A 13996-nucleotide genomic window follows, 5' to 3' on the forward strand; every position below is an offset into this window, starting at 1 on the left:
TTACATTTATATATTGATTTATCACATTTCCATCCATCCATCCTTCCATCCATACATACATTTATCCATTCTTTCTTTCTTTCCTTCCACTTTTCCATTTTTATCCACCTCTTCATATTTCAATAACTGAATTGGTCACTTTTTGCATTTCAAAGATATAATGAACCCCTCTCTCTGTCTCGTTCACAGGATGTTTGCTCAGAATGCCCTCCAGGACCAGCTGGACCCCTGGGTATGCCTGGAGCTCCAGGTGACCAAGGTCAAACTGGGCCACCTGGAAAAAATGGCCAAGATGGCTATCAGGTCAGAAAGCATGATTCAAAAGACACACACATATGCAATTTAATTGAAATCTATTATAAAATGCTCTTCCATTAGTAGTAGCTCTTACACTTTTGCTATAGAATCAGAAAAAGTATGAATAGAACTCAAGCTTATTTTATGGGCTTTTAAAAAGGAATTGTTCTGGTTTGTTCTCAAAGGGCCCACCTGGACCAACAGGACCTCCAGGGAAACCTGGTGCTGATGGAACCAAGGTTAGCGTATACAAGACAAATACTCACATGCACGCAGCATATCAAAGTCCACAGACAAAATACCAATGCATGTCAAATGGAAGCACTGTATCACTACGTAACCTCTATACTGTCCATCTGACAGTTGTTTGTCTGATAATGTTTAACTATGTGTCCATTACAGGGGGTCAAAGGTGACACTGGACCTCCAGGTACACCTGGCGATAAAGGTGAAAAGGTACAATCAAACAATTACCTTAATTCAATGTTAATGTTACTATTTCAGCACATCTATCACATGTACACTATGTATTTAATTCCCTGTTGCACACTTTGTATTTCCCCCTATTTATTTATCCTCATTCTGCCTCTTTCTGTGTTGATTTGTGTTACAACAGGGGCCCCCAGGACCTCCTGGTTATCCAGGGGCTGCAGGAGCCATGGGTCAACCTGTGAGTATCTACAAAATCACTTTCAAAAGAACACTTCAGGCTTCTCATATTGTCTAATGTTGTACTTTTTCCACTGTATTTATAGGGTAATGATGGAAACCCAGGTCCTATTGGGCCACCGGGAAGTCCTGGAGAAAAGGTTAGGATATAGACAATATTTAGGCTATAATTTGTGCTCTCTGATTGGATTGCTTGAGTTGGCTAACTGTGAGATTGCAGTTTGTCCACTCTTTATAGTATTATTTAATTCAGAGTATCAGGATTCTTTTTTTTCTTTTTTTTTACCAGGGTAAAGAAGGGCTAAAGGGAATCCAGGGACCTCCAGGTCTGCCAGGTTTAATGGTGCGTAAATAAACCTTTCATTATTTTAAAATACTTTGGCATTTATTTCAATTTTTTTTACTATAACTTTAGTAAGACAGGACATTACAATTTTAAAAACTGATTATCCCCCCTCCCCGCTGTGCTCACATATTTCCTGATACTAAATGTTCCATACTGAAGGGCATGATGGGTAAATCTGGAAAGGATGGAAGAGCAGGAGAACCAGGAGATCCGGTACAAGCCTGATGTTTATTATGTATTAACACAGTATCACTAAACGTCATAATAATCACTTAGACTCCAAACACATGCTAACATCCTAGCAATGTAAAATCAGTTATACGGAAATAATAAAATATATATTTTTAGACGTTTTATTAGAGTGTTTTATAATTATACAAATAGACAGATATCATTATTAGAATCTTTTATTTTCTTCTTGCAGGGCAAGCAGGGTGAGCCCGGAACACCAGGCAGAGACGGACTCAGAGGAATGCCTGTGAGTGAAACAATCACTCTATGTTGGTACTGGCACACTTTTTGCAAGGGTAACATGTTCAAATATATTTATTTCTCGTCATTCTTTTCTAGGGTTTCAGAGGTCATAGAGGGGAACCAGGACCATCAGGCTCAAAGGTTAGGCGATTCCTGTTGAAATTCATGCACATAGATACATGTTTTTAATCTCGTGCCACTAATGCATACTTCAAAAATAATCCAGAAACATCATGTAATTTGTTTACAAATGCTGTCTTGCCATGTTAGGGCGAAGAAGGGAAGCAGGGAACTCCTGGACATGAAGGTCCACCTGGGAAAGATGTGAGTCAGAACTCAACTGTCTTTTGCTGTCCACCTCTTCATGTCACATATGGAAGTGCACAGATGGTTTTGAGATTTAACTGGTATTTGTTTGTCAATCAGGGGAACGCAGGACCACCAGGGCCAGAGGGCATGAGGGGGCCAAGAGGAGAACCGGTGAGGAACGTTTGAGGAACCAATTATAAATAATTAAAAAAAAGCACTTGTGTGATTATTCTGTGACTATTCTGTATTTTGTAGGGTCAACCAGGAGAACCAGGAGCACAAGGCAAGTCCGGAACTCAGGGAAATCCGGTAAGTTGTGTGGAAGTGCATCACCATGGGTGACCATCTTGATCTATAACTAGAGATCTAGATTATAATCTATCCGGTCTGACAATTTAGGTCTTCTTTTTATAGCGAAACATTGTGTCCTGTCACCCTTAGTGAGATTCAAATTGACTTTGTGCCAGTAGCAAATAGAAGTTCTGCGATAATTTTATTGTCAGAGATTATAATGAAGTAAAGCTACATAAACTTGATTGTATTTTAACCACTTTACATTTGGGTTAAAAAAGGTAGCTTCCTATTTCTGTAAATACTGCAAGTGTGCACTGTATAATGTGTATCTATTTATCGCAAGTATCTAGAATGATTCTCCCAGAATCCCATTTAATGAGGTGCACTATGTGGACAAGGAAAGGACATATATAAAAATAATTTCTTCATTTTAATTTCAGGGTCAGCCAGGACACAAAGGTGAGGCGGGGAGCCCAGGATTACCTGGTTTTCTAGGCCCGAAAGGACCATCGGTGAGTGGAGATGTTTGTGCTGTTCTGATCAGAATTCCAATGCTTTCATGTCAGGATTTTCAGCTTATCCATATTAAAATTCTAGCTGGTATCTATCTGTTTGTATGTTCTATCTATCTTTCTTTCTATCTATCAGCCTTAAGTGAAAATGAAGTGGTTTTAGATAAAGTACAATATATTTACACTCTTCTTTTTACCTCAGGGTCCGCCTGGTCCAGCTGGCCTGGAGGGCAAACAAGTAAGTGATGGGTCTTGAAAGAGGTTGAATATTATACTCATTATTATGACTTTTTCTTTTTGGACTAATCTTGTTTCTGTCATAAGGGTATACAAGGAAGCCCAGGAGACAGAGGACACAAGGGAAACAAGGTAATTAATCAATCAATCAATCAATCAATCAATCAATCAATCAATCAATCAATCAATCTATCTCTCTGTCTGTCTGTCTGCCTGTCTTTCTCTCTGTCTATCTGTCTTTCTGTCTGTTTTTGTCTGTCTTTCTCTCTGTCTGTCTTTCTCACTGTCTGTCTATCTATCTGTGTTTCTGTCTGCCTGCCTGCCTCTCTGTCTGTCTATCTGTCTGTCTGCCTCTCTGTCTCTCTCTCTCTCTATCTATCTATCTATCTATCTATCTATCTATCTGTCTGTCTGTATTTCTCTCTGTCTCTCTCTCGCTATCTATCTATCTATCTATCTATCTATCTATCTATCTATCTATCTATCTATCTGTCTGTCTGTATTTCTCTCTGTCTGTCTCTCTCTCTATCTATCTATCTATCTATCTATCTATCTATCTATCTATCTATCTATCTATCTATCTATCTATCTATTTACGTATATGTCTGTCAGTCTGTCTCTCATTCTTTCTATTGTTCTTACCATCAATCCATCCATCCATCCAAAATTTGTTCAATGTTCATTCTATGTATTACTATCTATCTATTGTTTGTTTGTTTGTTATCTTTTCGTTTTTCTATCTATCTAATGTAATTTGATCTATCTCTGTCTATCTATGTATGTATGTACCTTTTGTTCTTTAATTTGTTCTATCTATCAATCTATTGTTCATTCATCCTTTTGTTCATTCAATCAATCAATCTGTCTATCATTCTATCTATTGTTCATTTGGTCATCCAGTCATTCTGTCTATTTCTAATCATTTATTCTTTCGCTCTTTTGTACATTCTTTCTACATCGTTATTTCTGTTGCTTGTTGTTCATTAATTTGTTCGTTCTATCTGTTGTTCAACCCATTTATTATTAGTTTGTTTATTCATTTATTCTAACAATCTACTGTTCATTTGTTCTTTTATTCATTCATTCCATCTATCATTCGTTTGTTCTATATATATTGTGTTTCGTTCGGTTGTTAATTTTTTCTATCTCTTTCATTCTATCAATTCTGTCATCTTTTGTCCACTCTTTCATTTTTGTCAATTCGCTATATATGTGTTATTCTATCTGTCATTCATGCATTCTATCTGTAGTTTGTTTGTTCATTCTTTTGTTTGTTCTACCTTTTGTTCCATCTATCAATTGTTTTTCATTATAAACAGATGTATATTTACCTCTTGAATCAAATCTAAACTTTCAAGACTCTGTTGCTTGTTTCTGCAGGGTGATAATGGAATTAAAGGAGACAAAGGACCCACTGGAGATCCGGGCATGCCAGGTCACCCTGGGCCTCCAGGAAGGAAGGGTCACACAGGGATGATGGGCATGGAGGGACCCCCAGGGGAAGTAGGTCCTGCTGGGCCCCCTGGTCAACCAGGACAGCCGGGTCTCCCAGGAATCAGAGTGAGTATACATTACATTTATTTTTGCATGGACAGCTGTTTATCTTTGATGGCATAATGAAGATTATGAGGTCATTTCGACATCTCTTTTAAGGGGGAGACGCCATCAATGGAACAATTGCGACGGCTGATTCAAGAGGAGCTAGCCAAACAATTAGATGGTGAGATTCATTAAATGCACAAATTTCACTTTTCAAGTTTTGTCATCATTTGCTCACCCTCTTGATGAACACAAAAGGAGATATTAGTCAGTTTGTTCTAGTCCTAGTCAACATATATTTTGTTGCATCTTATATAAATACAATAAAAATGAATAATGACAGAGGCTGTGAAAACAATGCAATTTTCCATTTTGGGGTGTGCTATTCCTTCAAGACCTTCCGTCTGAATTGTTTGTGTATACAATACATAGTTTCATATTCTCTAAACTTTTAATTGGTTTTCTGAATCACAGCTAAGTTGGCCTACCTCATGGCTCAAATACAGCCCGCTCATATCAAAAGCCCGGCTGGACGTCCCGGGTCACCTGGTCCCCCAGGTATAGATGGATCCCCTGGCCGACAAGGCCCACCTGGAGAGTCTGGGATCCCTGGACAAAATGGAGCAGAAGGACCCAGAGGCCCAATTGGTCCTAAAGGTACTACTTTGGTGATTCTTTATCAGATTTCAAGAGATAAAAGCTTAGTAAAAACATCTGTTGATCATGCACGATATACCACTGAACGGTTGGTTGAGGTTTGGCGTCTTTCAAACCATGTCGATGTCTTTAGGTGAACAAGGTGCAAGAGGTGAAAAGGGAGAGGAAGGTGTTGGACAGAGAGGAGAACCTGGTCCAACTGGTCCCATTGGTAAGTCTTAATGCTCAGTTTTACTTCTGTTACTCAAATTATGTATTGGGTGAATCTCAAGAAAACTGCCAAGAACATGTCCAGGTTATATTTAACCCCAAAATCATAAGAAACAAATTAAGAATATATATTTTCCATAAGGAAAATTAAGTCTATTTTTAGTATTTTTATATATTTGTAATTTTATTTTCAAGTACCCAAAAAGTTAATTTGCATTACTGTAATGTAACTAATGTAAAAATTATATACTATTTATATTAAAAGTATGCATTGAAATAAAGCATACACTGTGCTTGTACTGTATTTGCTCAAATTATTTTAATATCTTAAATTGTAAATTTTGAAATTATAATTTTTTTTATTATATTTAACAAAGAAAACGAAGCCTGTTTTTGGAAAATTTTTATTTTTTTAAATTACAATTAAGTACCCAAGTACTGAAAAATGCAATGAAACAAAAATAATGATGTATTAAATAAATTGTAAAGTATGCATCATGGTTGTGTTTGTTGTACTGTATTTAAATATTTATTTATTCATTTTATAAAATAAAAAAATATATAGGTTTTACATTTTATATTATGTATTTATGTAATATATAAACATTTTTAATTATATAAAAAAAAAAAACAATAATCCAGACAGGACAATTTCTGTAATTGCATTAATGGTTATATATATATTTATATGATATTTATTTTTTACATTACAATAAAGAAATTACTCATAACTATTTTCAAATGTAGTAATGAGATTGATTTTTTATATTACAGTAATGACAAAGAAAATGTTGTGCAATACGTAAATTTTTTCATTCACATTCATTTAAAATAATATCACAGTGCAAAACATAAAAATGGTTTATATTATTTATACCCTTTATTTTCTTTGCTTTAATTGTCAATTTAATTGAATATCCTTTTCTTTCTTTTTTTGGTGAGATTCACTCATTTGTTTTATAATTGTGGAACTGGGCATAAAAAACATTCCCTGATGTGATATTTCTGTGACAGGTCCTGCGGGAATGCCGGGTTATGGAAAAGATGGTCTTCCTGGATCCGCAGGAGCTCAGGGACAACCTGGTAATCCTGGCCCACATGGTCAGCCTGGACCACCGGGACCACCAGGCCAGTGTGACCCCTCCCAGTGTGCATACTATGCCAGCCTGGCCTCAAGACCTCACACTAAAAATGTCAAGGGGACTTAACGCACCTCTTACTGTCCTGGGCTAGCAGCTATTTATGAACTTGGACATTCAGTAAGCCAAGAATATCTTCTCTTAAGATCAAGAGAACTCAAATCTGGAGCATCTGAGGGGTGTGTGAATGTATGTGAATGTGTGTGTGTGTGTGTGTGTGTGTGTTTATAATAGGCCTTTCACACTGCGCCCAAACCTTGGGTTAACGTCATCATAACCCTGGGCTAAGCAATGTTTCACATTTGTAATTTTGAAAGGGTGTTAGTGTTTTTAACCCTGGGATAGGAAGCCCTGCTGTACCGCACAGTTAACACCGCTTTTGAGGTATACGGTGTTATAATCTTACACCGAGTTGTTTTGCAATAGACTACCAACCATATACTTAACACAGGAGCACGTTGCATTATCCAGGCTTAAAATTGTCATGTAAATAAGCCAAATCTTAAAAGAAATGGACATACATGAATATATATTTTCAATCAGCGAGATATTGATCTGTTGTGTAGAGTAAAACTAGATCAGATTCACACACGTCGTACAGTTGCAAAAATATGAATGTGCCTTGTTTAGTTTCACAGTCTGGGAAACGGTTACAAATGTCAAACCATTTGTACGTTTCCATGCATTTTAAAAGTTTGATTTCATTCAGTCTAAAAAATAATTTGTCATTTTATTATGTCATGCAAACGCGTTAGTTTGACTGAAATCGTACCAGATCGATTTTTGCAAAGTCGTACTAACAGACTTTGGTAATGCAATTGTAGCTTGGCTTCATCCAGCATGTATACACATTAATCCAACCACAATCTGACCTCTGCATTATGCGATGACTCGCAACGTGTATTTAACACTTCATTTGCTGACGTCCTTCCTTGAAATATTCGATTTCGTATCATGTCACTTAGCAAAAACTTGCTATAGCCCGATTATAACTGCACATGCAAATATACTGCATGAACAAATTAAGTGGTGCGATGGAGTGACAGTATTTTTTTAAAATTATTCCCATTGATAGACAAGCAGTTATTAAAAAGTGTGCGCATTGTGAGCTGTGCTTGTCCAGTCGGTGCTATTAACCTCATAGTAACATAGCAAGTAAGAATGTAAACCCAGGGTTTACAAAAGTACAATATAAAATCTCAAAAATATGAATGCCCCAGGATTAATTACTAACCCAGAATGAAGAGTGTGAAACATTGAACCCAGTATCACATAAACCCAGGGTTAAAAATGGCCCTTGGTCAACAATTTCAAGTGTGAAAAGCCTATAAATGTCCTGCCGGTCAGAGGAAGATATGATTTTTTTAAGGTGATTGGGTGATATTTAGGAGTTTTATGTACTGTTACAAAGTAAAAACATGTCCTACCTTTATGATGTCATAATGATACAACTTACCCTCCAAGGTTGTGCCGCCCATGCTCAAAAGGTTTGCTGACACCATGTGGTCAGTAAACAGGTATTGATCCAGTGTAAGAAACGTCTGTACAGAGTCAGGATGTGTTTATCTAGTCTGGGGAATTTTCTACTTGAGGTTTATCGATGAAGCACTCTGTTCCGCTGGAGGAAAAAAGACAAAGCAGGGTATTATTTCCCTCATCAGTACCTGATCTCAACAAGGACCATTAGAGGTCTTGAAAGATGTGAGGAAATGCATACAGTGCCTTTTATCTGCTCTTTTTTTTAATGTAGCCATATGTTTGTAAGACCTCTTTTTTTAAGCCATGAATTGTGGGGAAAATATGCAGTTTTAACATTTAGATCATTAAACATAAGTTTTTCGATGGCTTTTGTTTCCTCAGGCAGTTTTTCACATTTTTAGACTTTAAAGAGGATTCAAAGCCTTGGTAGCACAGCTGGTTTGTCATATAAAATTACCACTGAAGGTTTGAGGAATGTTCTGGGTTCAATATAAGTTAAGCTCAATCGACAGCACTTGTGGTATAATGATGATTACCATATAAAGTCCTTTTTAAAAAAAAAAAAGAAGCCAAACTCGAGGTTACAGAGAGGCATTTACAGTGGAAGTGCATGGGGACGATGTTTTGGAGGGTTAAATGGCAGAATTGTGAAGCTTATAATTTAATAAAAGCACTTACATTAACACTTCTGTTAAAACATGTATTATCTGAGCTGTAGAGTTGTTTAAATTGTAATTTTTATGCTCGTTTTAGGGTTTATGGTGTTACGTCGTCATGGCAAGAAGCTGTTAAATTGGATATAACTTTGCACAGTTACGGTTAGTTAGTGATTTTAGCACATTTAAATCATGTTAACCCACAAATTGTTTACATGTTGTGGCTATACTTTTGAAACAGTGAGCATTTTAACATTTACAGATTGGCCCCATTCGCTTCCATTGTAAGTGCTTCACTGTAACCCTTTTAAAGCTACCCTATGTAAGATTTTATTAACAAAATAATAAAAAATGTATGATCAAGTACACCAACAATCCGTCTTCCAAACCATGTATTTGCCTTATACCCAGACAGGGGCGAGGCCAGAAGAGTAAAATGAACTTTTCCACCCCACTTGCCAACCCAACTCGGACCCCACTCACATCCTGGAGAAGGTGTGCAATGGCTTAACCCGTCCGTGTTGCACATGGTCCATAACAACGTTCCGCTCGTGTGTGGGACGAAACAGCCTTCAAACTAGACCAGGGGCCGGTTGCATAAAACTGTTTTAGACTAGTCTACTAGTTAGTCGTCTAAAATGTTGGTCTTAATTTTTTCAGTCAGTTGCATAAAAACTTCAGTCTAATTAAAGACCAAAATGTAAGACAGCACACCTCAGGCTAACTTTTGTTTACATTCCATTTTGCCATTGAAAATAACTGTCAGCTGAGCCAGCGGGGGCTGAAAGGGGCTTGAGTTGAGACTTGGTTGAAGACTTTGACCTCAAAAATGGTAACAAAATGTTGTGTTTTTAATTATTTGGGTTAAATCACTAAATGTGTTCATTAAAAAAAAAAATTTAAGCATTGTAGTCCTCTAATAAGCAAATATTCTCAGCGAATAAAAATTTATTGAGCGTCCACTGTCGGCCATTTTTTTAAGCTGTTCAGTGTCTTATTTTTCCCACAATGCAATGCAAATTAGACTGTCTTACTAAAGACAACTGTTAGCTTGTTTTATGGCTTTCTATGGCGTCTTTAGCTAGTCAAACTAATTGTTAGATGCAGTCTAATGGCAGTTAATGGCTATGTTTATGCAACCAGCCCCAGATCTCTAGACCAGTTACAACCTTGGTCTATTTGCTTGCTAGCTAAGCTATAATGGTTCCCACCGTTTTACTTTCTAATATGTCTAGAAATCGTTATGTCTAATGCACTCATTATTTATTTTGAAATAAACTACACTACTAATCAAAACTACAGACAAAGATGTGCAACTTACCTGCTAATAAGACATATCTTTTCGGATATCCGTCTTTTTCTTCCTTTGTTTTTGTGGGTAGGGGCGAGTTTTGTTGTTGTTAGTGGCATTTGGTGTGATAAGTCGATCGTTTGTATCCATGGTTACAACGGTACTCGCAGAAGAGCAGAGCCAAAGCTTGACTGATGTCATTTCCATAGCAATGTTCCTCCGCGAGTAACTTGCAGTTCTATGCTTCAACCGCTAGAGGGACAAAAGTTACATAGTGTAGCTTTAAGGGGGTGAAAAGTCTAAATACATTTTTGTGGTCACCAACATTGTCACAAATGCTGTTAATTAATATTAAAGTCTCTTGTATTGAAGCCGGACTATTAAAAATATAATTTAAAGCAAATTAAGGAGTTTCTGTCATGATTTATGACACCCTCTCACTCACTCACCCTTACAGAAAAGTATGACTTTATCTGTAAAACACAAAATGAGATGTTTTGAATAATGTGCATGCTGCTGTTTTCCATACAGTGAAAGCATAGAGACCAGGGGCTGTCAAGCTCCAAGAAAGCCAAAAAAGTATGACTAGTGCACTTTCAAGTCTTCTTATGCTATAGTTTGTGTAAGGAACAGACCGAAATGTACATACAATTTTTACTGAAAATTTTTCCCTCCACTGCAGCGCTGAAATCTCATTTGCACTTTGCATATTCAAACATGCCGTACCACATTCAGTTATGAAATATGCAAGAACCAAAGTCATTTGTTGTCAGTGGCATTATAATTTGAATTTGAATATGTGAGCAAATTAGTTTTCAGAGAGAGGGGAAGATTATCAGTGAATACGACTTGTCTGTCTGTCTGTTCCTGTATCAAATGTATCATATGGCTTCAGAAGACTTGGAATATACTGCATGAATCATATTTGACACTTTTAATATACAACTTTTATACTTAAATAGTAAGTTTTGCAGCTTGAAAGATTTAAACACATGCTTTTGTTGTACAGAAAAAGCAGCTTGAACATTCTTCAGAATTTATGCTTTATAAGTCATGACAGAATTTTCATTTTGGGGTGAAATGTCACTTTAATCACCCAGATTGCTCCCTTCTGAGCCAATTAAAGCTGTCTGTTTGTTGAGTTTTTATCCTCATTAAAGGTGCTGTAAGTGATATGCATATGTTGGAAACAATACATTTAATGCATACAAGTCAATCAGAAATGTTTTATGCCCGTCAGTCATATTGCATGTTCAAGTTTGCTGACATCCGATTGGCTAACATGTCTTTAGAGGACAAGGTTTTGGATAGAGAAAGTTTCCAAAATGGTGGAAATGAGCAAAACCACTGAAATCGGTTACAGCACCTTTAAAGGAATATTCTGGGTTCAATACAAGTTGAGCTCAAACAACCGTTTTTGTGGCATAATGTTGAATACCACAGAAATTAATTTCAACTTGTCCCTCCTTTTCTTTAAAACAAAAGCAAAAATTTGAGCGACAGTAATGCACGAAAAATGGAAGTGAATGGGGCAAAAATCTGTAAACGTTCGCTGCTTCAAAAGTTTTGCTAAAAGATGAAAAACACTTTTCTGTGTTATATCCAATTTTACATCTTTGTTGCCATGACAACGTATCTCCGTAAACCCTTAATACGGTATGACTGTTAAAACGACAATTTAAAAAATCTTTACAGCTCAAATATTAAACAAGTTTTAACAGTTCTTGTGCTTTTAGTCAATTATACGCTTAACATTTTTGCCTTTTAACCCTCCATAAATAGGCCCCATTAACCTCCGTTGTAAGTGCCTCCATGTAACTTCGATTTTATAAAAAAAAATATTTGAATGTGATAATCAACATTATGCCACAAATGCTGTCAATTGAGCTTAACTTGTACTGAGCTCATAATATGCCTTTAAAGAAGGAGGTAATGTTACAGGTATGCGGTTCTGCTTGCACCCAAAAAAGCAACAACAATTTTACCAAATCTTTTACTATTTCGTATGTTTGCATACATAATTATTCCCATGTTAAGAACAAATGTAAACTGTTATTATTGCATATATGTCATCGTTTGCCCTGCCTCGAGGACTCGCATTCAAGCAATGTTTTGATGCAACTTAATTTGAGAAACTGGTCTTATGCAAATGTATGTAAATCCATAGTGATTTTGTCAATGCAAGCCAAAGAAAAACACGCTATCAGCATCTCAGTCATTTTCTCCGCCACTTCATATCCACTTGTTAATTTGGCTTCTTTAAGCCATTAATGACTGTAATTTTTTTTTTTACATCAATTTGCATTAAATTATTCTAATGAGCTACAGGTGCGGGCGATGTAAAAATAGCTTAATTTATGCATGGTGTAATCAACCTATTTATACTGATTCTCTGGTGCTATAATTCATTTGAATTAGATTGATGTGTGTACGTGTGAGGGGGGAGGAGCACATGTGTTAATAAAGAGTTGATCAGGTCCATTTTATAGAACTGGGTTGTTATTGTAAATAATCATATTTCTAACGTGTGTGTGTGTGTGTGTGTGTGTGTGTGTGTGTGTGTGTGTATGTACTGTATTTGGTCTTCAACGGCTCTGTGATTGATTTACAGGTTTAGATGCTTCATTCTTTCAAAGTTATCTAAATAAAAAATAAAGAAAAAAGATCAAATGGATGATTTTCACAAAACCTCTCAAGAAAATGAACTGGTCCTACTTAACTCAAAATCATACAAAACAAATAAGTTCTATTTTGCATATAGAAAATTAAGCATTTTTTAGGGCCATTAAGGTTTTTTACATTGCAGTATTATTTTCATGACAATTTCACGTTTAATCCCATTTCTCATTACCGCAACTTAGTCATTATGATATATTTATTACTGCATCTTGAAAAAATGTATATTATTTATATTGTAAGGTATACATACATCATAGTATTCCATTGGTACTGCCTTTCATTTTTGTTGAGTTTAATATGACCTTTTTTCCTGTATACATTTAAAAATAAACGTGTTACGGTAATGAAAATCGTCATTGAAACAATGGGAATATTGTTTTCAATATTGTCCCATAATAGGGGGACAAAATGTGCTCAAGTGCCACAAAAAAAAAAAAAAAAAAAAAAATCATAATGGTCATAAATGTAGGCTTCATTTTCTTTATGCAAAATATTATTTCATATTTCTTAATTTTTTTTTATTTTTTTATTTTCATTGAAATGTAACCGGGGCATTTATTGCCAGTTTTTATTGGAATTCCTCAAAACCAATTTGTTAATATTAAATTTTTTATCCTTTTAAAAAGGAATATGCTGGTTTCAGTAGAGGTTAAGCTCAATTGATAGCATTTGTGGTATAATTAATTATAATGGTTACCTTAAATAAATAAATAATCGACTCATCCCTATTTTTCTTATAAAAATATATTTTTTGGAGGGTTTAAATGCAGAAATGTAAAGCTTGTAATTTTATAGAAGCACTTACATACATTTTTATGTATTATTTGACCTGTAAAGTTGTTTTACTCGTTGTTTTTTACGGTAGATTTATGGTTTCAGTGTTACATTGCCATGGCAACAAAGTTGTAATATTGGATACAACTTAAAAGAGAAAAGGTTAGTAAAGGGTTTTATCACCCTCACATTATGTTAATACGCATATTGTTTACATCTTGCGGCAATACTTTTGAAACAGCGAGTATTTGAATGTTTACGTATTGGCCCTCATTCACTTCCATTGTAAGTGCAAGTACAAGTTTCACAAATGCCTCAAATATTCCTTTAAGATGGCCTCTGCATGTCTGATATAGCATTGTAGAGTCGTGTTTTATGTTTTGTTAAAATATTCATGTCAATCAATGGCTACAAATATTAAGACTAAACCATGA

The 13996-nt window shown here is 35.7% G+C and overlaps 1 protein-coding gene across 1 annotated transcript in view; it reads left to right on the plus strand.

The window, feature by feature from the left end:
* The window catches only part of LOC127651094 (collagen alpha-1(XXII) chain-like), a 70525-nt gene extending 57657 nt beyond the window's left edge, over positions 1–12868 (plus strand). The window contains exons 35-54 of the mRNA XM_052136815.1: positions 190–303; positions 483–536; positions 700–753; positions 914–967; positions 1053–1106; positions 1256–1309; positions 1472–1525; positions 1737–1790; positions 1883–1927; positions 2057–2110; positions 2213–2266; positions 2351–2404; positions 2830–2901; positions 3104–3139; positions 3226–3270; positions 4519–4698; positions 4792–4858; positions 5152–5334; positions 5468–5545; positions 6559–12868. Coding sequence (XP_051992775.1) covers positions 190–303; positions 483–536; positions 700–753; positions 914–967; positions 1053–1106; positions 1256–1309; positions 1472–1525; positions 1737–1790; positions 1883–1927; positions 2057–2110; positions 2213–2266; positions 2351–2404; positions 2830–2901; positions 3104–3139; positions 3226–3270; positions 4519–4698; positions 4792–4858; positions 5152–5334; positions 5468–5545; positions 6559–6752 — 1554 coding nt within the window. The 3' untranslated portion in view covers positions 6753–12868. The remainder of the gene's footprint in view (positions 1–189; positions 304–482; positions 537–699; positions 754–913; positions 968–1052; positions 1107–1255; positions 1310–1471; positions 1526–1736; positions 1791–1882; positions 1928–2056; positions 2111–2212; positions 2267–2350; positions 2405–2829; positions 2902–3103; positions 3140–3225; positions 3271–4518; positions 4699–4791; positions 4859–5151; positions 5335–5467; positions 5546–6558) is intronic.
* Positions 12869–13996: the final 1128 nt, after the last annotated feature.

The sequence above is a fragment of the Xyrauchen texanus genome, chromosome 10 (assembly GCF_025860055.1).
Source record: "Xyrauchen texanus isolate HMW12.3.18 chromosome 10, RBS_HiC_50CHRs, whole genome shotgun sequence".
Taxonomy (NCBI): domain Eukaryota; kingdom Metazoa; phylum Chordata; class Actinopteri; order Cypriniformes; family Catostomidae; genus Xyrauchen; species Xyrauchen texanus.